The sequence below is a fragment of the Echeneis naucrates genome, chromosome 8, assembly GCF_900963305.1.
Source record: "Echeneis naucrates chromosome 8, fEcheNa1.1, whole genome shotgun sequence".
Taxonomy (NCBI): Eukaryota; Metazoa; Chordata; class Actinopteri; order Carangiformes; family Echeneidae; genus Echeneis; species Echeneis naucrates.
Window position 1 is genome coordinate 6,745,035 of NC_042518.1, and position 25,488 is coordinate 6,770,522.

The 25,488-nt window shown below is 40.8% G+C and overlaps 1 protein-coding gene across 2 annotated transcripts; it reads left to right on the forward strand.

Moving 5' to 3' along the window:
• Window positions 1-1,112: 1,112 nt before the first annotated feature.
• Window positions 1,113-24,177, forward strand: lmtk2 (lemur tyrosine kinase 2). Of its 2 annotated transcripts, none has more exons than XM_029507519.1 (14): window positions 1,113-1,622; window positions 8,122-8,255; window positions 8,469-8,622; window positions 8,730-8,806; window positions 9,061-9,179; window positions 9,497-9,584; window positions 14,503-14,633; window positions 17,138-17,222; window positions 18,604-18,725; window positions 19,360-19,509; window positions 19,654-22,705; window positions 22,798-22,930; window positions 23,017-23,272; window positions 23,643-24,177. In XM_029507519.1, the coding sequence occupies exons 1-14, from the start codon at window positions 1,520-1,522 to the stop codon at window positions 23,665-23,667; spliced, it is 4,629 nt and encodes a 1,542-aa protein (XP_029363379.1). In that variant the 5' UTR covers window positions 1,113-1,519; the 3' UTR covers window positions 23,668-24,177. The 2 variants fall into 2 exon arrangements, with proteins under 2 accessions (XP_029363379.1, XP_029363378.1); XM_029507518.1 differs by having other exon boundaries at window positions 23,017-23,268; window positions 23,639-24,177.
• The last annotated feature ends 1,311 nt before the right edge of the window (window positions 24,178-25,488 follow it).

Consider the following 25,488-nt stretch of genomic DNA (forward strand, 5'->3'; position numbering starts at 1 on the left):
AGCTATCATCACTCAAATATTGTTGTTGTTGTGCGCATGAATTTGCAAAAAGCTTGGTACTTACCGTGTTCCGAGTGAGGTTTGCACTATGTGAGTCTATGGTGTGCAGGTCTCTGCTGCCTCTGTTTTGTGCCTAAAAGCCACCAACACACTCTGGCAGCTCAGTAATCCAGAGAGCAAGAAGCAACCTGATGTATCTGTCCTCAAACCCAGGGAGATTTCCCTCACGCCACGGAACGCCTCCCTCCTCCTTCATCAGTTAATCAGAGCAGATAATTTTCTCACTCGCAAAAAACCTTCAAGTAAAATTCACCCAATATAATGATAACCTTTCAAGATCATGAATGTGTTTTATGCATTTGCAATAACGATCCCACCTCTACATTTTCCATCAGTGCTAATAATACTATTCCCATTATTCATATTATTAAAAGGAAAACGCATACATAAGTATTAAGGCTATGAGAAAATGTTTATGTTTATAATCTTTATATTTATAATATGGTATTTTTGATTTTACCAATAACTCCCCTTTGCCTAGTAATATTTTAGAAAGTTCAATGTAGAAGCAGTAAAGATGTATATTTAACTGTTAAAACTATGTTTTAAGTCTTATACTGTCTCAAAATTATACAGACAATTTTAGAAATTAAATAATTGATTTGGTTCAATAACAGCTCACAGGCATGCTATGTTCTTAAAGAAATCAGAACGACACCATGTAAGGAAAAACTTGCAGATAATTAATATACACGGCTGTCATTTGGATCAACAAATTCTAGTGTTCAAGATTTAGTTTCCTATATATTTTATCTGTTTTTGTTTGATATTCCCAAATCGCCTAAGCAAGTATCAATACTTTGGTTTGTGGTTGGTATTAAATCCAGTAATAAACACAAACAGGAACTCTTTCCTAATCAAGGTTGCAAAGTGAGTGGATGTTTGAAGCTTTCCTGCGCGTTGATACAAAGCGCTGGATTTACACGCCTAATAAAACAGGTCCACTTTGATTGGCTGTGCGCGCTCAGGGTAGAGATACTCTTCGTTGCTATTGGTTGACCTACCTGTCAGTCATTTTGAAGTCTACGCCCCATTCAGTGATGTGACGTCGATCAGGAACATGGCGCTTTGGGGGAGAGGTGTTCGGATATAGTCAGGGCCACAGGTTCATTTTCTTTTGCTATGTTCTTTTAAAAGACATTAGGTAGAAACCTCTAAGATGGCTGGTCGTGGGAGGTGATCGCTCCTCTCGTCTCCATGGACAACGGAACACTACATTTGGTCCGGTGTTTGCTGTCGTCAGCTGAAACTGTTAGCGTTGGCATGCTAGCTGAAGCTAGTTAGCTGGCTAACAGCGAATCGCCAAGCAAATAGAAAATATGCTTGTTTATGTAGCCTACACTGACGTTAAACGCACTATAAATAAATGGTTCAAAGACTTTATTTAGCATCAATTTAGCCATTTTTGTTCAGGACGACGACTCAAGTTAGCTAGCATTTCGTTAGCTAGGCTAAGAGAATGGGGAGCCGCCATGGATATGTTTTGTTGCTGGCCAGTGGGATTTTTCTGTCGGCGGTTTGGCTGTCTGAAGGTGCCCCTCTTCAGTATCCTCACAGATCAGGTGAGACAACCTCTGCAAGTTGATACACAGACAAGCGACTGCCTGCCCGGTTATAACCGCTGTCCGTCCAGCAGCTTAGCTAGCAAATGTTTCTGTCAGCTAATATGTTCCGAGTAGAGGAGCTGTTGCTAATCAACAGCTAAAAGCTAACAACAACAGCCTGGCGGTTTCCTGTCAACTAGTGAGTGCACGTTTGGGCACTTAAGGTAGCTGAATGTCGTTTATTTGGTCACAAACAGTTTTCAGAAGAGCAGTCCTGCAGTTTTGTTTTGTGTTGTTTGTTTGTTTGTGTGTTGTTTTTTTTTTTGGCGGGGGGGACACTTATTTGTGTAAATAATGTAGTAACACCAAATCCTAGTCACTGTTCACTTACTAGCAAACAGAGATTTAAACGTTCTTAAAGAGCAACTATCGACCCACTGTCGTCTGAGTGTGATTGATATTTAACAGCACAAGTCAGCCTTCAGGTAGGAGTGATGTGCTTGAGTTAATATTGTACAGCCCATTGTGACCACAGGTTCAGAATGGTTAACCTTTCAGTTGGATTGGTCCACCAGGACAATAGAAAGGATCTTGGGTCAACTAGCTTTGCTGTTGGTTCTTGTCATCACACTGGACTCACTTCACAGTTATTGTCTGGCTTGTGATCATTTGTTCACTTCACAACAAATAGACGTATATGTATAAATAGCCTACAGTTTTTTTTCCCCCCATAAATAAAACAAAACGAAACAACTCAAATCTTAAACTGGGTGGACGTGAATGAAAGTGATTACATTATGACAGTTTTCTTCAAGATACTGATGGTTTGTAATTGTCACTGGATGGGCAGAAAATTTATAAGTGACAATTCTGATGATCGTTTATCGAGTAAAATATTTCAATCATGTAGTGGTTACAGTCTATCCAATTTAAGTATTTGTTTGTTCCCTGTGATTTCATGCCACCATTACAGTTTTAATTAACTGAAAAAGGCAAGTATATGAATCCCTCTGAACATTATTTGATCATAAATTGCTGCTGTAATATGATGGTTAAATCTGCAGGTCAATGGGTTACCAGCAAGATACTCAGTCACTGTGGCTTTCCTCACTACAATCTGCTTCGTTGGGAGAAATGAAAAGATGAATATGTTGTTGTTCGAGTTGGTAATATGTAACTGTAAAATTCCAGTCTTATCAGGACTAGTAAATGATTGGCAAAAGTGCTGGTTACTTAACCATAATACAACTTACAGGAAAGTATTGTTGCAATCTAAGCATGACTTTTATGCTTTTGTCACTTTGCAATGTTTCCTTTGCACCGCTTCATGAGTGCCTTTTAACCAGGTCAAGAACATGTGGTACAGCCACACCTCATTAGTGTTTGGTATAGGTTATGGTTTATGGATGAGTTCACACTGTGTTGAGTCACTTGAAAAACCAGTTTTCAACTGGCATGTGCTCTGTTTACACCCATCAGGTATGGGCAAAGCTGAACAGATCAGCTTTACTGGAAATGCCAGTGTTTCAATTGCTGTAAATAGTGGTATGCCTCACCTGTTAGTCAGGGGGGACATTGACCTTAAGCTTCCACTACACTGCTTGGTTATCACTCTCTACGCCCTGAAAGCTGCAGATCATGCTGTTTTGTGTACAAACCAGCCTGTACCTTACATTGCTGTCAAAGGGCAAAGTCCCCAGGTGAAGCCAATGGCTCCAGTTTCTTTCCTTATCTTTATAGATGAGGTTTAGCATTGTTGGTATGTTACAAAATACAACGTCTGCATTCATTGTGGTTCACTAGTCTATGTAGCCCCCACCATTTCTTGTGTACGCTATTCTCATTTGTTTACAAAAATGACAGTTGTAGTCTTGTACAGTCCTATGAAAATGGATCCTTACAAAGGTAGTCAAAATTATTGGCTGTGTGTGTGTGGACATAATGTGATCGATGAAATGCAGTGCTTCCTATCTGAGCAGACAGACAAATCTCAAGCAAACCCAAATGAGTCAGCCAGACAGCACCATCCTCTATCCTGTATGTGACTGAGAGCTCTGACATCCACTGTTGTGCACACTGTTGGTTTAAAATTTGCAAAAATGGGTCAACTCCCCCTCTGCTTGAATGCTTACTGAAATACGCAGTCGAACCAAAATAAGACCTGGCAGCTCCCTGCCATATGGGTCCAAAAGACCAGTTGAGTCATTTGGTGAAGCCTGCCAAGTCATACCATGAACCCATGACTCAGATAAGTACTAAACAAGGAGAACTGATCCCATGTAGTGCTGCCGTGACCCAGCTCCTGTCTTTTCGATCTCACTGCTGCTGCAGCCTCTCTGGGAGTCCTGTTCTGTCAGGAACCATGGTGCTCTGCTGAAACAGACAGCTAAATGTTTTTCACCAGATCGGTGTGAAGTTAAGATTTATACTAAAGCAACTTTGTTTTTGACCATTTCCTTCTGCTAAGCCCACATAGTGTTTCTGTAAGTTATAATTGTAGATGTAGGAAGAAGAAACATTACATGGTGGTGACAGATTAAGTCTGGTTTATCATTAGCTTGCCCTTGGTTTCATGATGTTTCCTGGTGTTAACAAAGGTGTTTGTTGTGTAACGTGAACAGTGGTGCTTATGCTTCGCCGCTGCAAATTATGTTCAGTTGTTTACTCCATTTCTTGCTTGTTGATCAAGAGCTTTCTGTTTTTCTTGTGGTTGAAAGAAACACTTTCTTGTGCACAGTAGATTTAGCAAAGAAATGCTGGCCACGGCGGTGTTGGCCATTGTTCACCTGATGTGAACCTTTCTTCTTCCATCAGACTCTCTCTTCTCCTCTTATTTTCTAGATATGTCATTGTTGTAAGATAAGGATAACTGCAGTATAACTAATAAAGCAGTTTTCCTTATAAAGAGATTCTTTGTCATTATAGTTCCCATGTACTGCTACACTCGAGGGTTTTGATTGATGCTTTTTAAAAAGATTCACCCAGTTTAGGCTATTTTAGTTCTTCCCTGACTCTACTATATTACACAACCTTCGAAGGCGTTATGAAACTTAATAAGGCCCCTTTAACTCCCTTCTCATGTCATAAACATTTTTAGCTGTTAATTTAACAATTCAAAGTACACATGCCCATTTAGAGCTACACCTGCTAGACCTGTGTCCTGACTATGGACCCATTCAATTTTTAATGCTTTTTCTCATCAATATTTCACTGCAGACAGTTTCTCTATTGCAGTTTTAAGCATAGACAAGAAATGTGTGGAAGACATCTGTGTGAGAGAGAGAGAGAGAGCGTGCAGAGTGCATGGAAGAATTTTATTTTCATCATACAGAAAGAGGACGATTAAGCAATCCTTGCTTAATAATTGATGGCTTGGTGCATGGTGGCAGACATGGCATGAATCTCAGTCCTGTCTGACACTTTGGATATCTAATTGGATATCTAATAATCCTCACAGAGGTCTTCAGTTATTGCTCCACATTTCATTGTCTCTGTAATAGACTGTTTGGATAGTCGACTGCTCCATCTAACCAGACCTGACTGCTAGTGGCATCACTGCTCATCCTGTTGGCTGTTGGGCTGCTTTTCAACTAGTGATGTGTCATTTGTGAACCCTTCTTTCATTTTTAAGTAATCTTTTGTATGGCCAGGAGTAACAAGTCATCTCAGTAAGTGATTCGTTCTTTTTTCCCTGGTCTGCCCATGCGCTCAGATTCACTCATGACTCATAACTATTGGTCTTTGGTTCATTATTGGCCCTAAAGGGCGCTCAATAGTTTAACAAAAGCAAATTTGTGTATTATATGCCAAGTGAAGCAAACCATGTTGCTCTTCAGTGATTTCAGTCATTACTCAGATGACAGCTACAGCGCCACACTGGTTCCAATGAATGAAATGAATGAATTACTTGAAAAAAAGATTCGCTAATTTCACTGAACGAGATGAAAAGACCTGGGTTAGTAAAGAGTCACTATTTTCAACCTCTTCAAGCTCTTATCAGGTTTATTTCAAGGGGATTTTTTTATTCATGACCATTTTTGGAGCAGGCAGGACTTTGCAACAGGATAAATGACTGAGCTTTACACATCTGGTACAGGTGCTGGCTGATGTTGGACAGCATCATCAAGAAACACAAAAATTAAGAATAAAACAAAAAGCCAGAAATTAAAACCTTTTGGTCTCAGTATTTTAACATTGTTTGACATTGAAATTACTTTCAGCTTCTTTTATCATCCTGCGTGAATACAAAATTTAATTATTACATAGAGAAGCTTAGGGTAAGTTATTCCTACAGCCTACTGCTGCACTGAAACCAGCAGATCAGTTTATACTTGGATAATCCTCTAACAGCCTAAACAGAAATGTAGATTAGAGGTGATCCCTGTATTATGGGACAGGCTATATAGTATTCACCATAAAATGTGATAAAGGAGTTTGGAGATAACAGAACATTGGATTTTTAAAATAGTTGAACAGGACTGTATCCAAACAAACATATTCCATCATTGCTCTCTTTGAAATCTAGAGGCTTAGTGCAAACATGTCAAAGTAATTTATTCAAGTTCTCTAACTGTGTTGCAGTTGTACTCAAATCTCCATCTTGTGCTGATGTGAGAACACAAGACACCTACAAGTAGGTTTGCAGTCTGGATGTAGTCAGCACCTGCTTTCATGTGTCCCTGAAGCAGAAGGAGACTCAGTAGGTGCTGATTCTCCCTCTAGCTGGCAGGATGTACCTGACAAGCTACGACCAGTGGGAGACAGAATAAACACAGGAGGCAGAATAGGGAGGAGTGCCTCACACAAATTCTCGCTGTTCCTTCAGTACACACACTCAGGCTCACTCACATTTCAGGCCATGTTAGTCTCAACAACACAATGGACTGAAATGTTTACATTTATTACACTGGGAAAGAATGTAGGGATGAATGATTAACTGCAGCTCGGTGCAGCTGCTGGACTGGTAGCATCCCTTATTGTCTTTGTTTTGTTTATCCAAATTGTCAGACTTGGTTGTTTTGCCCACACAGTGATATAGAGTTCAGGTGATTATGTAAATGTAGGAATTTGATTTTTAGCGCTGCTGTGCACACCTTTTCATGCACTTTCATTTGAGTGGCCCATGTAGTGTCTAATAGGATGCACAGTCCAATGATGGATTTGTGTGATGTCGTTTTATTACAGTCTGCCCTTATGACTCTGTCCATCAAACCCATGTCTGTCCTGTCTTCATGAAGCCATGTCTCACTGAAGCAGATCAGGTTGCTCTTCAGAAAATCTTCCTCATGTCTCATATACGCTGTGATCTTGTCAGCTTTTTACACCATGAGGTGAGTAATAACTGGGAGCCACTTCAGAGGAAATACGACAAACCTTCACTAGCACTTGAAAAAATTCTCACCAAATCACCCAGCCCTAACACAGAGTAATTATAACAGGAATATACAGGTTAGTAAGTCTCCTAGTGAGCAAAAAAGTAATATTGATGAAAGACAATTTAAGCTGTGGGTAAGTGGTTTGACTTTAATTTCTTGTGACTGTTCAGTCACAGTGGTGATCAGAAATGATGTACTAACCAGGAGTCATACCTCTCAAATGAACAGTTAAAAATGAGCAGTGACATTCTGGAGATGAGGAAAAACAAGGAAGATGTGGGGTAAGGAAGCATATTAACAGGCACACACCTATAGCTAACAAATGGATGCCCTTCTTTCAGAGGTATCATGGCTGTCTGAAATCAAATCACATTACATCCAGTCAAAATATGCTTTTGCTAGGTAATGCACGCTTTAGTTTCCTATAGTTGATCTGTGTTTCATTCTTTTAATGTGCTGGAATAAATTGGACTTCGATATTATTGTGAAGCAGCTGCAACAAGAAATATTACTTGTGGCTTTCAGTAAAGTGGGAAGCTTTTTCTTTGTAATTGTTAGCTGGCACCAGTGGAGCAGCGTGCAACTAGCAGCTGAGAGCTGCAATGGGTGGGTGGCAAGGCTGCTGTCAGCCCTGACACTGGAACTGCTGGGCCAGCAGCATAGTCACCAGCAGAGCCCCACACCTTCTGTCACTGCTGCTGCACCTTCAGCTGCTAATCAGCAAGAGGAAGCCCCCACAGCTGTCTCTGAATGGCTGATGACAAGCAGAGGTTGGAGTTTTCTAGCCTGATTAGTCAAAATTATTGTTTTGGTATGTTTGCACAAATTGTTAAAAGGTTTTACCTTTTGACAGTCAGAATTGTTGTCTTTTTCTAATGTTGCAGCTCACTACTTCTTCCAGCTGCTGTGAACTAGAACAATAAGCTAGATTGCAACAGCACTACATGGGGTATTTTTGTTGTAAAGCTGAAATGTCCCTTTGTTGTGGGAAAATTTAGAAAAATCAAACGCTTGAAATCAAATCCTTCCGTCAAACACCACAATGCTGGGAACTCAACAATGCTGCCAAACACCTCTTCTAAATAGGTTTTGAAGCACGGCTATAAATATGATTGATTGAACATGGTTTCTGTCTGTTTCAGGTGGAAGAACAGGGGACTCTGAGTCCGTGTCTTTCTACTTGTCCCTTGTGGTGTCACTGACGGCGCTTGTGGCCTTGGTGGTGTTGCTCGTGAACTGTGTAAATTGCTGCAAGGAAAGGGAGATCAACTTCAAGGTGAGTCTTCAAAGACAGGTAGCCAAACACACAGCTCTGCCTGCTCCGATATTAGATGCACCTAATTAAAACATACCATGATTGAAGTCTATCATTTTTGGTTTTGCTCTTTTCCTATGCTTCATTCCCTATGCTGTAGCATACTGGCAAACCTTTTTTGACCTTCAAAATATTCCACCCCTTTTTTCTTACTATTATTTTCTTTTAACGTAGGAGTTTGAAGACCATTTTGATGATGAAATTGACTTCACCCCTCCGGCAGAGGACACGCCCTCTATGCAGTCCCCAGCTGAGGTATACACCCTCGCTGTGTCCCCTGTTGCCCTGCCTGGACCTCCACACCTCCAACCTCCTGCCTGCATCACAGGTCAGGCACAATGCACACTCTTGACAGATTTCCGTTGTTGTGTTAAACATCTATTGTAAAATATTCCAAAACTCCAGATGAAACTTGTTTTGTGATTGGTTACACAGAAGGATCCGCAAACCTCCAAGTTGCACGTCACAATCTGAGTTATATCCAGGAGATCGGCAATGGCTGGTTTGGCCAGGTAAAACATTTTTTCTTGATCAGATTTTTGCAGGTTCCCAAAAATGAAATCTGAAAAAGATGAGATAACTATGAGTTGAACAGGCTTATTAAATACAGCCTTTAAACCATAGCTCAAAGCTGGCTGCATGGATTGTGTCTTTTTCAGTGGCTATTTTTTCTCAAAATCAAATCACTTAGATCTGAAGGGGCAAATGTTGTCTGGGCTTTTTGTCTGGCTCTTGTACAGTTTAAATTGACTCCATGTGTTTCCAGGTCCTCTTGAGTGAAATTTACACAGATCCAGGTGGAGCCAGAGTGGTGGTGAAAGAGTTAAAAGCTAATGCAAGTGCCAAGGACCAGAATGACTTCCTGCAGCAGGGGGATGCATACAGGTATGTACATTTGTAGATGAGCCTATAGATATAATTTATTTTTAACATTCCCTTTTGTTTCCTGTGGACTGTTTTTATTTTAAAGCATTTTATCAGCTAAACAGCTTATTATTATTTATTATTGAATATTGAGGAGTGTATGTTATATTTACCTCAGTGTAGTGTGACATGAACACAGATGTAGTCGAAACAGCTTACATTACATTACTGTAAAAAAAGTAGCAGCACCCTCTACCTTTCTTCTTACACACTGCATCATCTACTCTGAAGTCTAACATGCTATTTTACGGCCTGTGTTACATTTAATTTGTCTTCAGAGTGCTGCAGCATCCAAACATCCTCCAATGCCTTGGGCAGTGTGTTGAAGCCATTCCTTTCCTGCTCGTCTTTGAGTACTGTGAAATGGTGAGTGCACACATATGTTAAATCCTGTTGTGCATGTAAAACAGTCAACCAGCTGTTAATGCTCAAAAAGTTGTTGAGTGTCTGTGAGAATCATAATAATGAAAATAGTCCATTGATAGCTCTAAATAATTGCATTATTTTCATATATTAATAAAATATAACTCTACTATGTCTAAAATCTGATACTACAGTCTGTAAAGTCTCTCTACAACTTAAAAAATCTATTGCAAAAACAAATGGCCAGACATATATGTAGAAATTATTACAAAATGAGGAGTAGATGTTCACGTTTTTTGCCTTGTTTAATACATTTCTACATGGACGCCATTAATTGCACGACACACCTCAAGATGGTACTCGATTTCTTGCCATGCTCTCTGTTGCATAGCCTCATCATTTACCATTACCTGTTTCATCAACAGGGTACCTGAAATACACAAATGCAATGTGATTTAAAAACTTTGATAACCACTGAGTGCATACAACAAATCTGATTAAGATATCTCATTAATTGCGTTTGTAATATTTCTTTTTAATTGTAAAGAGACTTTATGGAGACCTGCATTTTGAAATTATGTACAGATTTTCACAAGAGCGCTAGTGTGGAATGAGTAAGATGGTTTATTTACTTGTTGCTATTTTGGCACTTCCTCAATCAGAAGGGTTCCTTCATTGAGAAATCTGGGAATTGGCCTCTGTTATTTTGTTTGACAATTTCAGAGGGGAAGACCCCCTCAAGCACTGTACAACAACAATGCATAGCTGACCTGTCCTATCAACCATCGAGGCTGAAATCTTACTGTCCCAATCCCAAATTAGACCTTCCTTTCATCTTAATGTATTGACGTGACTCAGACTTTATCATGGCAGCTGATATATTACCAGTTTCTCCTTATCTATTCTCGGTGGGCAGGGCTGTAAGTGCAGGGAGCCCTTCCCACCCCACTCCCCTCCTTATGCCGAAGTTGCATAGCTAGTCTAAGCCAGAGACTTCTCACATTCCCACCTCGCCCAGTAAAGCAACAGGCTCCATTTACACTCCTCTGGTGTCAGCTCCCACCAGTTGCTGTGTTTGTGCATTTTTATGGATCGCACCTTGTGTATGTTGGAGACTGTTGAGTTCAGTCTAAAGTAAACGAAGCTGTTCCTATAGAGAAACCTATGGGGTGCTGAATGCAGGACACTAAAAATGTTATCTAAATATATACATCACCTCAGTGACTGCTTGATTTATCTTAATAGGATAAACTTTTACGATCAGAAATGCAAGACTCGTAGTTGTGTAATCTAAGCTTTTTGTGTCGTGGGCTCTAAATATAAATCTATTTCATTAAGTAACCAGGAAAATTTGAAACACTCTACATTTCAATGCAAGCCAGTCTGTAATACTAATACATTAACTAAATGTGATCACAGTCAAGCCACAGCCAAACGCATCACAGCACCGAGTCAACATTTAGTCAACTCAAGCAGTAGTTTGACAAAAATGAGTAACTGACATTATTAAAGTGAATACATACTTGGATGACCTTTGCATTACCATGAAAAAAAAAAAAGGGTTATTATAGTTTGTTATATTATAGTGGTCAGTATCTTAACATACTAAAGTTTACAAATTTAAGTTTGTTATAATTCCTACTTGCTGACTGACTGTGCGTGAGTTTTTCTTGTTTTTTTTTTTTTTTTGTGTGAATATTGATAAACGCACTTAATTATATTTATGTGTTTACATAAGAAAAACTTGAATTGCTTAGGGTTAATTATCTGTAGTAAGAAACCACAAAACACACGGCCACAGCCAAAAGCTCTTATTTTGGTCTGACAAGTTGTAGGAATAAGTACTACACCTAGTTTATATTCATCTGGACCTGTTGAATCAGATGGCCCAGCTATAAATGATCTTGTCCCTAGTGTGTGCATGTGTGTCTGGGTGCACGGGATGGGAACCGGTCCACTCTCCAACTTCTTGATGCCAGGATACAAGATGGTCTTTATGATGGTAACCATGGACCTGTTGGCACAGCATGAGCCATAAAGTTAAGACTTTACAGTTGTTTAGAGGGAATCATCACATTCATCTGGTGGCTCTAAAGATGCATTTTATGCAATCCATCAGTTGCACTTGTGCAAATGTGCAGAAATGCACATTTTTCTTTGTGCTCCTTGGATGTAGAGGCATATTTAATATTTTTCATTTTTAGGAAAATGAAATGCACCTCTGCTGGTAAGGTAACCCCAATATTTGGAGCAACTCTGGTTCCACCATGGCTTCCCATTTGGTCAATCTGGTAGTGTGACAAGCAGGATCCAGTTCGGCTCATCTTGCCAGACATTACATATATTTGTTGGGCTGGAGTATTGCCAACTGCCCAAGTCTGGCCAATGTCCTGGCATTGTGGTGTTTCCCAGTGAGCTCTTGTAACATCTCTTGACAGGAGATGGAAATGAGTCAAGGTGAATGACTTATCACAAGTGTGTGAGTTGTTACAGAAGATGACGTGATGAAGAGCAAGTCCTGTTTTGTTGTAGGTGATAATGTGTGAGGGTAGCACAACCGAGTAACGTCTATGCCTGCAATACCCTACTCGGTAAAGAGTTTGGATCCTTTTGTCCAATCCTTTCACATTACACGTTTTCTTTCTTTCAGGATGTTTCATTTGCACAGTCTGCACTTAGAACATCATAATAAAATGTAAATCATATAGAAACAAGTGGCATGTCAATCATCTTCTTGATGTTGAAACATGAAAATTGACACTGCAGCTGTCCCATAGATGAGGTGAATCCCAGAAAACCAAACGACTGTGACGTTCTCTCAGACAGCCCGGTGATTGATGTTGGTTTTTCTTTCCTGTATCACCCGTGCCGGGTAACCCTGACTCAAAACATTTTAGACATCAGAATACATGAAGCAACTGGTGCAGGGGCCACAGAATGTCACATACCGTAGTGTGAGTGACAGCTTCTAATGCATGGATCTCCTCGCTGGTGCTTGGCCAGCACGTTACTCAGACCCTTCTCTTGTTCAGGGTCTCAGATACGAGCCAGCTGACTTTTGGCTTTTGAAAGTCGTTGATCTTCATTTATTATGGTTGTTAAGGCAACAATCCCCACAGTGTGATGACAGCGCACTGCATGTTAATGCAATGGCATCAATGAAGTTATTCATTACTGGCCGGGCTTTTTCCATTAAGTACTGTGTGTTTTAATTCAACTTATGGTGGTTGGTGTAGCATTTAGGCTAATTAGTCTATTCACAGCCTGTTCCAGGGATGCTAATTGACTCCTAAGACAATTTGTTGGTTACACAATCAATCAGGATTTGACAATAAAGGTTTTGCTCAATAACCTTGCATCTTTTACATATTTAATTTGGAAGTAAATAATCAGATTACAACCTGTTACTAATTTCAACTAGCATCTTGAAGGACAGGCACATAAAATAACTTGAACTAATATTGTTTTTTTATTTATTTTTACATAACTTGGTCATGAGGTGGCTGAGCCTGAGAATCTGGCATATTCTTGCTGAACCACACGTCGGAGACACCTAATTGTTTTGGCCTTTCACCATTAATGTTGTTTCATTAACAGCACTGGCTCCCCCTGGAGCTTGGGGCTAATCACCTGCTGCAGAACCCTCACAAATAAAGACAGGCAGAGGGTATCACTATCACTTACCATACATTGAATATAGCACTTCTGTGAAAACTACTTCTCAGAGCTCACTGTGTGTGTGTGTGTGTGTGTGTCTGTCTGTCTCTGTCTGTACGAGGGTGTTTATGTATTTATGTAGGCTTGAATGTAGTTGAAGCAAACTGCTTACGATAAGAATAATTATCTAAGCTGCTTTTTGTGATTATAGCTCAGGGAAAAGTGCACCCTTTATAACACAGATACAAACTTTCATGCTCAGTAATTGCATGTGACCTAACATTTTATTTTTTTTTTAACAAAAGCACCTCGTATCGTATGTGACTCCAGTCTGTGTAGAGTATTTTTTTTCGTCGCCAATCCCTCAGGGCAGCTCCATTCTAGTGGCTAATCAGGGATCGTCCTTGCTTCGAGTATGTGGTGAACATGATCTCAAAAGAACACATAACCTAAATGCACAGCCACTTGGGAAGGTTTAAATAAGCTGCTCAATGAAACGCCCACTGTGTCTCAATTTGTAGCTTTGACTTTGGTTGCACTTTTTTGATATTCCACTAAAATATCTGTACAGAAGTACAGAATGTTGTATTAACATCTTGTCAACAATTGTACATACTAATGAATGATAACCACAGGTGTCTGCAGAAATTACCTCCCAACACCGGGTGGTCAACCTGCACACAGCTGAAACCCTTGGTGGTCTCTGCGAGCCGGGACTCAGTCTGTGATCTTACTGGAGATAAACCTCCTGTTTCAGATTGACTTCCTTATATCAGCTTCTCACAGCATTTGAATCAGTCCCACTGCTGAGCTGACTTGCGTTATTCTACCTTAAGAAACGGCATGTTTGCGTCACTATTCATATCCTTTGGTCATTGTATAGTGGTGGATGTAAGGCTTAAAGCTCCTCGCCCTGCTTTTCTTGGTCTCGTCTTCCATCCACTCATGAGCTCACAAACTCAGTTGGACACAGACCCACCTTATTTCACTGACCTGAGCTGGACTTTTTTTTTTTTTATTTATAAATCCCTGTGACACAGCGTAGAGGTCCATTAAGCAGCGTTACCCTTATTTGGTTGTCTGAGACATCAGCAGTGAGAAGTGCTGAGGAGACAGGAACAGGAGAGCCTACTGACCCCATGTGGCCATCTCTGCACAATGCAGATCTAAGAAATAAGATCTATAATATATCTAAAGTTGAATATTTATCTTTGATTGTGATAAGCTAATGGAGTTGTGCGTGTTTGTCTTTGTGTGTCTGCAGGGGGATCTGCGAGGCTATCTGTCTCAGCAGGATTGGATGTTCAAAAATGCTGAGTTGCTGCAGCTGCAGAGGATGGCCTGTGAAATTGCTGCCGGTGTCACTCACCTTCACAAACACAACTTCCTGCACAGGTAGCACTTCACAATTTGCGCAGCTAAAGCAAACACCCACATTTTAGAACTATTAAGCTAAGTATTGCCTTTGTTTTTTATCTTACCACTTTCTCTGTCAAAGAAAGTTATACACGTCACTGTCCCAGTTTGAATTATTGAATTTTTACATAGATACATACATACATACATACACCTTTACCTTTTCATTGATGCCTCTTGTTTTTTTGATGGAAAAAATGTTATTACACAGTTTTTATGACATGTGATAGATGATTGATAAATGACAACAGTCATAAACCTCAAGCGATGTGATTGTAAAGACTTAGGCCAACTGTTAGTTTTACTTCAGTGCTTACCTTCCAACCAATCCCAGGAGGACCAGTGTTCTCCAAAAAAGGTGTGTATAGCAGAGAGGCTCAGTTTCATTTTCTTTTTTACCCCAGAGAGTACTGGATGTCTAGCTACTAGCAGCCAGCAGGGTACAGGGGGTTTTGGATATGTGTGGCTTCGAGGTAACATACGATGCACAGCTCATCAGCTCTATTTTGCATGCTCAGAATAATCTCAGGAGGTTCCAATTACACAGCTCCCATGCATTACCACAGTGTCAGCTGTCCACTGCCAGAAGGATATGATGATTCTGCACTTTGCTTGAAAAAGGATAGCCTCATATTAGGCGTTGTGTTTTAATCCTTGTTACAACTCTAAGGAAGTACTGCAAGCTTCCCTCAATGTGGATGTCTTTTTTTTTTAATTCATTGGCAATCCTCAAAATATTTATTTGTCACTTTTAATCACATAAAACTCCAAAATAGTAACACAAATTGAGTGTAACCACATGCTGGCAGAACTGAATGAGAGGCTGCAGCACAGCAGAGACAAAGCCCTCAAGGCAAGTGTTGTGTGGGCCGATATCCAAAGCTGCAGCCCCAACTTTGCAATCCAAGGTGGGAATAGTGCTGCAGAAAAGCAAATACATGGCATAATATACACTCATTCAGAGGAAGGAAGATTCTTTAAGGTAGGGATAGGGCTGGGCAGCAAGTCAATATAAATATATATTGTGAGAGAAAATTTTTCATTAATGGAGATATGATTTTTAAACAAATTTATGATATTTAAAAATACATTATTTTTCAGCATCTGTCACTGACTAAAATGCCAAGTCACAAGTTCATTGCCTCAGTGCGTTATGACGTACACTACAGGCACACAGCCAGTGCTCAGCAGTAGTCGGCTTAGATGTGGTCATTTTTAGCCACTAAATGTTTATTTTTGACCCCAATATAAGTCTGATTGAATGAACGTCTTCAAGTTCTAATATAGCAGACACAATAGTTGATAGGAGAGGAAACAAATTCAGAGATCAGGAAGAGGTTTGGCTATCGAAAGATCTGATAAAATTCAGGTGTTGGTGTGCTGCAAAATGTGCCGGAGAGGAACCTACCAGCAGCGGGAATACATAAAGTCTGACTTTTTGTCTGGCTTCTTGTTTGTGTGATCATATTCCTCTGTCTCAACATAAAGATACGCCAGCAATGCGCTTGACCACACCTCATTACAAGACCAACAGAGCCATGGTCTCTGAGATGGGCACTGGATGGTAGAATGAGCAAAGATAGCAAAGCTACTTGCATCAAGCCTTGTACTAGGTCTAGGATACGACAGAATGTTTCAGATATACTGTCTAACTATACGATGTCAACTATACAAACTCAACTGATCAATTGAACTGTTTAATGTCTTAAAGTTACACCAAAATGCACGTGTCTTATGGTATGAGATCACTGCTGTGCTGCGTATTAACCTTGTAGGATTAGCATGTTCAGCCGTCTTCTCTCTTACTGTGTTGGTGTATTTTGGGCCCAGAGCCAAGGGCAGAGGAGAAGGAGACAGGAGAGTTTAAAATACATCTCCATTTATCTTACAGAGGTTTCAGTTGGTCTGACAGGAACTGGGACATGTGCATTCAAGAGCGTTGTTCTTAGCAGTGTTTGTTGTTAGGCGGGCAAAGGGGGCTTGGAACCAGTGCTGGAGGGCTAAAGAGAACCCACGGACTGTTTCTTCATTCAGTGTGATTAAATCACCATATGTCTGCTTAATGTGTAGGGACAGCCTCACAGCTTCATACTACTTTCTTGGGTGACCCAGAAAAGGTTTATGTAGGCATTCTCCCTCTAGAAACGATCCTGCTGCTGAAGCCAGTCAGGAATGGCCCCTGCGTGCCCTAGTGAAAGGTGAAGTGCAGAGCTGTCAGTCATTTATGGCACTTGCCAGTTTCCAATCTTCTCAATTTTTGCTCTGTAAACGTAGCCTTTGAAGTTAAGAGCAGATTTGTATTCACAACACACTGTGTTGTTAGTATTTCGCCAGCATGAGCATTAACAGAATATTTCCATGAAAGCACTGATCCTAAATTTACCCGCAAGCTCCATACTCACTGAACGATTTAGTAAATATGAGTCTGACAAGTGACTAATCCACTCCTACATGTTGTTTTTCATTTTTCGCCATGCTCATAGTGATTTGGCTCTGAGGAACTGCTACCTGACTGCAGATCTTACTGTCAAAGTGGGAGACTATGGAATTGGACCCTACAGATACAAAGTAAGATGTAACCCTGTTTAGTCTCAGATGCTTTCTCCATAGGGATTGATTTATTACTGTGTATGGCTCTGCATACTTGAGTGTCAACACCCGCACCTACTTACACAAAGACACATTAAACCAGTCTGTTGGCCAAGGCATATTTTAGCTGTGCTTTAAAATATATACATGCATATAGATATTTTAAGGCTGATTACAAATAACTTTATAAGTAACAACATTTTAGCTGCTGATGAATTTGATAGTTACTTGCAATTATCCTTTAGAATACTTTTTTTTTTTTTTTTTTTTTTTTTTTTTCTGTTATGTTTTTTGCTTTGTTTATTTGGTTGTTGTTTTTTTTTTTTGGCACATAGAACTGCTCATATTCAGATTTCCAACTTGTATTAAAAAAAAAAAAAAAATCCCCAACCCACCTTCTCCCTCTGGCCAATCAGAAAGTGCCGGCCCCCCTGACAGCGACCATTTAGAGTCTTTGTATGGCACAAGACACAAATGTCTACTACTTTTAATCCACTCTCCAGCTACTTGGAAGCCTAAAAACCATTCCATCCCTTTTTTTGACCAAAAATTGTTGTAAGTAGTGAGAATAATGAAATGAATATGGTGAGGGAGACACATACTTCTCATTAGTGATTTTGAAAGAAACAACACAAAGGGAAAATATGCCCCCATTTTTGAATTAAAAAGAAAATCCACTGTATTTTAAACTTTTTGATATCACTCATAACCCTGGTTTTTGTTCAAAGATGATATTTAAAATTTTATGCCCCAAAAGTGATCTTAAAAAAACTGAGCTGAAATTTCACAGTTAAAAACATGTTTGTTTTTGTGCACGTGTGTGTTCTTGCCATGTGTGGTTTAGACTCACAAAAGGAATACAGGGTGTGTAATGTAGAAAGCACTTTGGATCTAGCTAGTCTTTGAGCTTTTGTCATAGTTAAAATCTCTCTGTGAGCAGCCAGCTATGACCTGGCAGAAAGTAAGTACGTCATAGGCTGTGCAAGTGTCTTCCTTTGATCAATTGCACATCTAACACAAGTATTTGTATCATCTTCTCTTGTGTCTTGATATGCTGCATGTGTCTGCAGGCAGTTTTGTCTGCTGCATTCATTAAATACTGCTGATCCGACAGTTTGGCTGTCTGAATTTAATACCGACAAGATAAGGTCACCCAGTGAATCTATTTCTGTATAGAAAGGGTGAGGCAAAGTGAGTGCAGTGCCTCATTGAGAGCAAATACCCAAATAAATCTCTCCAGTTTCAGTACTTTAGTGAGGGGACATTTCTATATTTGTTTTCAGTGTCTCTTAGAAAAATTTACAGTATGTAGAAGTAAGTACTGTAACTGACTGAAGTTGTTTTTGCAATATTACCATAGGAGGATTACATTATCACAGAGGATGATGTGTTTGCTCCCCTTCGCTGGTTGGCTCCTGAGCTGGTGGGTGAGCGCCACGGGGGTGTGATTACTATGGAGCAGACCAAGCCCAGCAATGTGTGGTACGTTTATGACTGTAGCTCTTCACTGACAGTAGACAACATTAACTCATTCAGCTGTGGGTAAAACTGAATTATAGATAAATGTGCTTTGAAATAACACTCCTGAGAGACAGAGACAGAGAAATAAACATTTTGAGTTTAACATGATTGTTATATGTTAAAACAAAAAAAGCTTGGTCATAGTTTCTTGAAATATTCCTAATTGTAATGGTTGCTCAAATAGAGTCCTGCTGCATTAAGAGAATTTACATGTGAAATTTATTGGCTATGAGATTAAGTGTCACAGTAAGTTGCTTAGTTGTTTGGCTCAGTGCTGAGAAAACAAGCCCTTTGCTGTACCCACAACTTGTTAATCATGATCAGGCTAATGTCCAAAAGAGTGGAACAAGACACTGACACTGCAACACTCGGGCATCTCTCCACATTCTGCAGTTTTCTCAGCCTCAAATCTCATTGGCCAAATGCTACCGGTCATAAATTTCTCAAGTTAGCTCTAGTCACAAAAGCCAGATTTGCTTTGCAGTAGTTTTAAAAATGTTTCTCAGGGTAATTCGGTGACGTATTTAAGTTGGACGCCTGCTTCACCTGTTGCTCTGCAGTCAGTTTTTACAGCCATTTCATCACTTGTCTATAGGGCCTTGGGGGTGACATTGTGGGAGCTCTTTGAGAATGCTGGCCAGCCGTACCCACATCTGTCTGACCGTGAGGTTCTTAATCATGTCATCAAGGAACAACAAGTCAAGCTCTTTAAACCCCAGCTTGAGCTACCTTATTCTGACAGATGGTGAGTCTTTTGGATAGGTGTATTAGAACAAATCCTATGTAAAAAGTAATTTAGAGATGAGATACATCTAAGTAGCTTAAAATTTGGGGTGTAACAATTTTTAACCATTTAAAATAGAGATTTCTATTTTGCCTGTAAATGCAGGTATGAGGTCCTCCAGTTCTGCTGGTTGTCCCCAGATAAGCGGGCTACGGCAGAGGAAGTGCATCGCCTGCTTATCTACCTGCGTATGCAAGGCCAGAAGGACATAGAAGAAGATTTTGAGCAACGCTGGGATGCTCTCAAGCCTAACCCTTCTACACGGCAGACTACTGTTAGCCACTCCTCTTTCCCCATCCTTGAACAGTTTGCTGACGATGTGCTGCGACAAGAAATCGATGAAGTTCTTACAGTCACTGAAACTAGCAAAGGTCTGAGCTTTGAATATGTTTGGGAGGCAGCTAAACATGACCACTATGATGGCAACCACGGCCACTCAGGCATGGACACAACGTTGAACTACCACAGCATGTTCTTTCCCGTTTCCAGCGCAGACATCCAGGCCCATTTTCCTGATCCTGCTGCCAGAACAGCAGCTACAGAAAGCAGTAACACTCCATCAGGAATACCTGGGATTGTGCCAGTGTTTGATGCACAAAAGCCAGCTAATGGAAATGAATACTACATACAACTTGAAGAGCAAGGGGAGAGCACTGTTAGCGAAGGTGGGGATAGAGGACAGGACATGGACTTTAGTTCAGGCCAGCAAGACTTTGTCATTCTTCAAGATGTGCGTCTAGATGAGTCTAGTACAGACGCTGACTTTTTCCACCAGAGCATTGACTCCAAGGATTCCTATTTACCAGACAGTCACATCTGGTCTTCTCTTGAAAATGACAGCCCATACCACACCAACATTTTCACAGAGGGAGGTTCCAAGCAAGACGACTCCCCCTCCTGGAGACAGAGTTTTATGGAGCTTCCGGAGCGTAATGGGAACCCTTTCCATGAAGGAGCTCCTCTTGAACTTCAGGAGGCAGATGATGATAAACACTATGGGGATTCTTTTTTAGGGGATTGTTCAGAAGTCCCTCACCTGCCCAATCCTGTGAAAATAGAGGACGAGAACACAGACACGATGAGGTTTCTGAACACTGAAAAGCTAGCTGACAACTTTATGTTTCTCAAAGAACATAACCCAATGAAAGAAGGATCTGCTCTCCAAAATTCACAGCAGAATTTTCTTTCACCTGGCATAGCTCATGAACCAGAAGAAGCATTTAAAATGAGCTCTTGGGACAACCAGGACATTTTAGGCAGCTTAACCACAGCAGACACTTGTTCAAAATCTGCAGCAAGTAGCACATCCTCAAGACAGGAACCTTTAGACTCTCCAAGTATCAGCTTAGGGGACTTGAACCAGTCTCTGGTAGAAAAAGAAACACTGGTGCCTTCCATTACAGTGGTCACAGAAGATATCACAAGCAACCAACTGCCAGTTACAAACAGTTCTTCCACAGAAAACCTTGATCTGCTGCAATCCTCAGACAGAGGGATAGACTCTGGTTTTGATTCTACCTCAGAGAGGTTTGAGGTTCTCATCAGTCAAACTGATGGCCACACCCCTGAATTCTCTGAAAGTGCCACTACAGACTTATTGTGCACAGATGCCAAAATTCCCAGCCTTGAAGACTTTCTTGGAACCTCAGAGAATACTGCTGAGCTCGTAGTAACTGAAATGCCTGAAGATATCCAAGTACAAGTCTTGTCCTCAGACAATGGGCATGGTGAAGACCTGACAAGCAACGATCTGCTGAGTGAACTCATTGAGGATGCAGATATAGAACTGGAAACCACTCTCTCTGACCATGAAGAATCCTTTATAGATACCGATGGAAAGTCTCTTCAGAGATCTTCTCTGCTAGTCTCTGGACCGTCTTTGGACCAGATCAGCCAAGACAGCTTACTGGAAGACAGTATGTCCACCACTCTACCAACTGTAGATAATTCAGCCGAAACACCGGACTCTCTAGACTCCCTTGATATCCAAAGGCTTGGGGAACATGGAGAAGAACTAAACAGTCAAATAGCTCAACAAAAACTTCAGCCTCCATACAAAATATCAGACAGCGGGTATGAGACGGAGAACCTAGAGTCTCCTGAGTGGAATTTTCAGCCTAATGTCAAAGACGACTCCCCTGTCAAAAACAGCATGGCTGTTCCAATAGAAGAGGTGGAGGCAGAAAGGTGCCCATCCACAACAAACTTGATTCCACCAGAAATCATTATCTCTGAAGCTGCAGGCGTGCCTGACACTCATAGTGAAGATCCTGATGAGGACCAGCAGCCGGATCACGATGCTCCAGCTGAGGAATCGGTCATGGGCAGTAATTACCGAGACTCTGCTTACTTCTCAGACAATGAATCAGAACCAGAGAAAAAGTCTGAAGAAGCAGCAGGAGCTTCTGCTGAAGTCATGTGGCTGAGGAACTCGGCCGACGAGGACAACGGGTCTCCTGGAGGTCCAGTGCTGGAGGTGACAGAGGAGGGTGATAGAGGTACCTCATTTTTTCAGATGAAGCCTGTCCCTGCTGCAGCTGAGGTCGGAGAAACACCTGCTCCTGATGTTAGCCACATGCCATTAGAGGCAGATTCAGGTATCACAGAGGAGATCAACAGCCGTAATGAAGATGGGAACAAATTAGAATTATTCAAGGACTTAACATCTCCCCATCAGCTGGACCTGTCAGAAGATCCAGAAACATTGTCTCCACTCCCTCCTGCTGCCCCATTACAACCAACACCAGAGAATGCAGTTCACGCCAAACTGACCAGAACATATGCCAGTGATGGTCATAAAATCAAAGAGCCGGACATGGAGGGGCGTTACCTCGGGAGGCGGGAGGGCTTGAGTTCAAATGCGCAGGAGGATGGCGTGGATGCTGATGAGGAGGACGAGAACAGCGACGACTCGGAAGACGACATCCGTGCATATCAGCTACACAGCTCCAGCTCAGAAAGCGAGGATGATACTGTTCATACGGTGCCGCTTATTATTTCAGATGACAGCAGTGCAAAGAACCTTAAGAGCTTGTTGAAGCCAACCACCCTGAAAATCGAGGCATCGTCTTCCCCTTTTCCTGCGAGATGCAATACAGATAATTCCAGAAGAGCTGTGTCCTTCTTTGATGATGTCACTGTCTACCTGTTCGACCAGGTAAAATATTAGTGTAGAGTCAGTGTCTTGGATTTGAAACTATTGAGGCATGTTTGTGTGACCATTTAAATTAACGTGACTTTCTAATTTAGGAAACGCCCACCAAGGAACTTGGTGACCACTCTTCAGGCTGTGACAGTCAGGTACCAGAGCTCAGCAGCTCAGGGCCCACTTCCAGCTACCTGAACAGGTTTGCCAACTCTGAAAGCTCCACAGATGAAGAAGGTAAATTCAAAGCCCACCAAGTCTCTGCAGCAGCTGAAAAATTTTGTTTGTCTGTCCATGTTGTAACTCTCTTTCTGACTCTGTAGGTGGTGGATTTGAGTGGGATGATGACTTCTCCTCCCCTGCACCTGCATTCCTGCCTAAGACAGATAAAGACCCAGTGTCTAAGGCCATGTCTGCTGCAGCATCTCGTTTTTCCTCACCGCCTCCGGCAGGAGGGCACGTGCTGGAGCCCAGCTGGACAAGCTCTTCAAATTACTCCCGCTTCTCCATCTCACCTGCCAATATCGCAAGCTTCTCCCTGACACATCTTACCGACTCTGATATCGAACAAGGAGGCAAGTCAAACATGGGGTCAAACCAAACCTGCACAGACTTTAACTCCTTTGAATTAAGCACTCGATGAAATTAGTTGATCAATCTGCTGCTGAGAGTTTGATAAATGTGTAGCTGCAGTCAACAGCTGGTTAGCCTCCAACAAAACAACATTTCCATTGCAGTTGTCATATTTTCCAATGTTTACTAGGCCACCAAATGTATTCAGATATTTTTTTGTTTCAGCTCCACCTTCCTAGTTGGTGCCTTTTAATGACTATATTTGTCAAATTTGACATGTACCAGGTTCATTAAGTCTTAAAATATTATGAAATGCTCAAGTTTAAGCAATGTAAAATGTCTAAACTCTCATTCCTCTTTTCTTCACCACAGGAAGCAGTGAAGATGGTGAAAAAGACTAGTGTGATAAATGAAGGGACCATTTATCTTCACACAGTTGAGAAATGAACCTTTACTCGCACTTTTTTTGGGCATGGGCGGCCGAAAAAGGACAAATGACACGGCTTGTGGGGCAAACCGTGGATGCTTCTCTCAGGCAGAACTGTTCATGGAGTTGACCATGAAAAGCAAAGGCTGTAAAAGACTTGCAGCAAATAAGACAGACAAGGCCCAGTCCCAGTCTGAGCCACATCACCTCTCCAGCTACATCAGTGTGTGTGATTTCAGTTCAGTGCAACTCCACTTTGCGGGAAAAAAAGAAAAGAAACGAGTAAAGTAAAAAAAAAAAAAAAACAGTAAAATAAATGGGCCTAGCTTCTAAATGTTTGCTTTAAAGACTCATCAAGCACATTCCACGTGTTTGGCTGCTTCTTTTTCTTATGTGTCTCAGTGCACCCCTTCTCCAGGACTCTTGCATCACCAAAAAAAAAAAAAAAAAAAGACTTGCAAACAAGCTGGCAAATTCACCACTACAGCCAAATAGGAATAAGCTCTTCGATTTCAACTGACCTAAAACTGAAAATACAAGATTTTTTCTGTAACATATTTCATTTAGCTCCTTCATGTTGTGCAATTATTTCAGTGGTTGCCTTTTTTTTTTTTTTTTTCTTTCCTTTCTTTCTTTCTTTCTTTCTCTCAACTGGAGAGAGTGTGTGATATCCTTCTGTAGCAGCATTTAACAGAGAAGGAGGTGACATTTAGGAAGAGCCATCCATGCATGGGATGACTGGATAACTGACAAACGCTCATCCACAGAGGTGACCCAGTATGCTCCTTTATTTATCTTTGAGAGGAGCGTTTACACTAAGTAGTTTCATATTTTTGAGACATTTCCATAAGAATTGTGGGTATTACTAAGAAAGGATTGTCAGATTAATCCTAAAACGGGTGGGATTAAATGAAAGACAATTTTGAGAAAACGCTAAAACAAGTTATTTACGTTGTAACGCTTCATTGCTCTGAACTGTACAGTGAGTTGCTCGGATGGTTTTTCTCTTCTAATCGTCACTGGGTTTTATCACAGTGCCTGCTGATGCTGTGACAGCTGCACCTCATCTTCTATCACCACAAAATTTCAATTCACAGGTTCGGTGGGATTATGTAAAATAAAAGGGTGGGAGATTTTATTTTTAAATGTCAGAATGAAGAAATATTTAATGCTGTTTGTAAAGAAATGTGCAATGAATCAGTTGAGAGTTCATAGGATGTCCAGGTAAACATGGTGACATTTCTTCAGTAATGAGCAGGGACTTAAAGCTTCATTTGGAAAAAAACACTACTAGAACAAAAAAACACTGCTGCTTTATCACCTTCAAATGTCACGAAAGGAAATGTTTGCCTTTTGTTTGTTTTTTTTTTTTTTTTACCTTTGTGTCAAACTTAATTTATGTGTTCAGATGGCATTTTCTCTCTTTGTCCAGTTTTTTACCATTTTGTCTTTGTCATTTGCGGGGAATCCTGTGGCTGTACAAGATTGTGTGTGTGTGTGTGTGTGTGTGTGTGTGTGTGTGTGTGTGAGTGTGAGTGTGAGTGTTTCTCTAGAAGCATAATGCAAACGGTTGCAGATGAAGATACGCCTCCTCTTCCCAAGGTTTCCATGTACAGCTATAAAACCAGTTATTTCAAACTGTAGCGTTTTACAGTTATGTGGTTATTTCCTTCAACTGACTCAAACACCTTCAAGATTTTGTCATTCACCTGATGAACCGTTATACTTCACCTGTAGTAGATAATGTCCCAGCCCCACACAGAAGGCACTGTATCTTAGACAATGTTAACCTCTG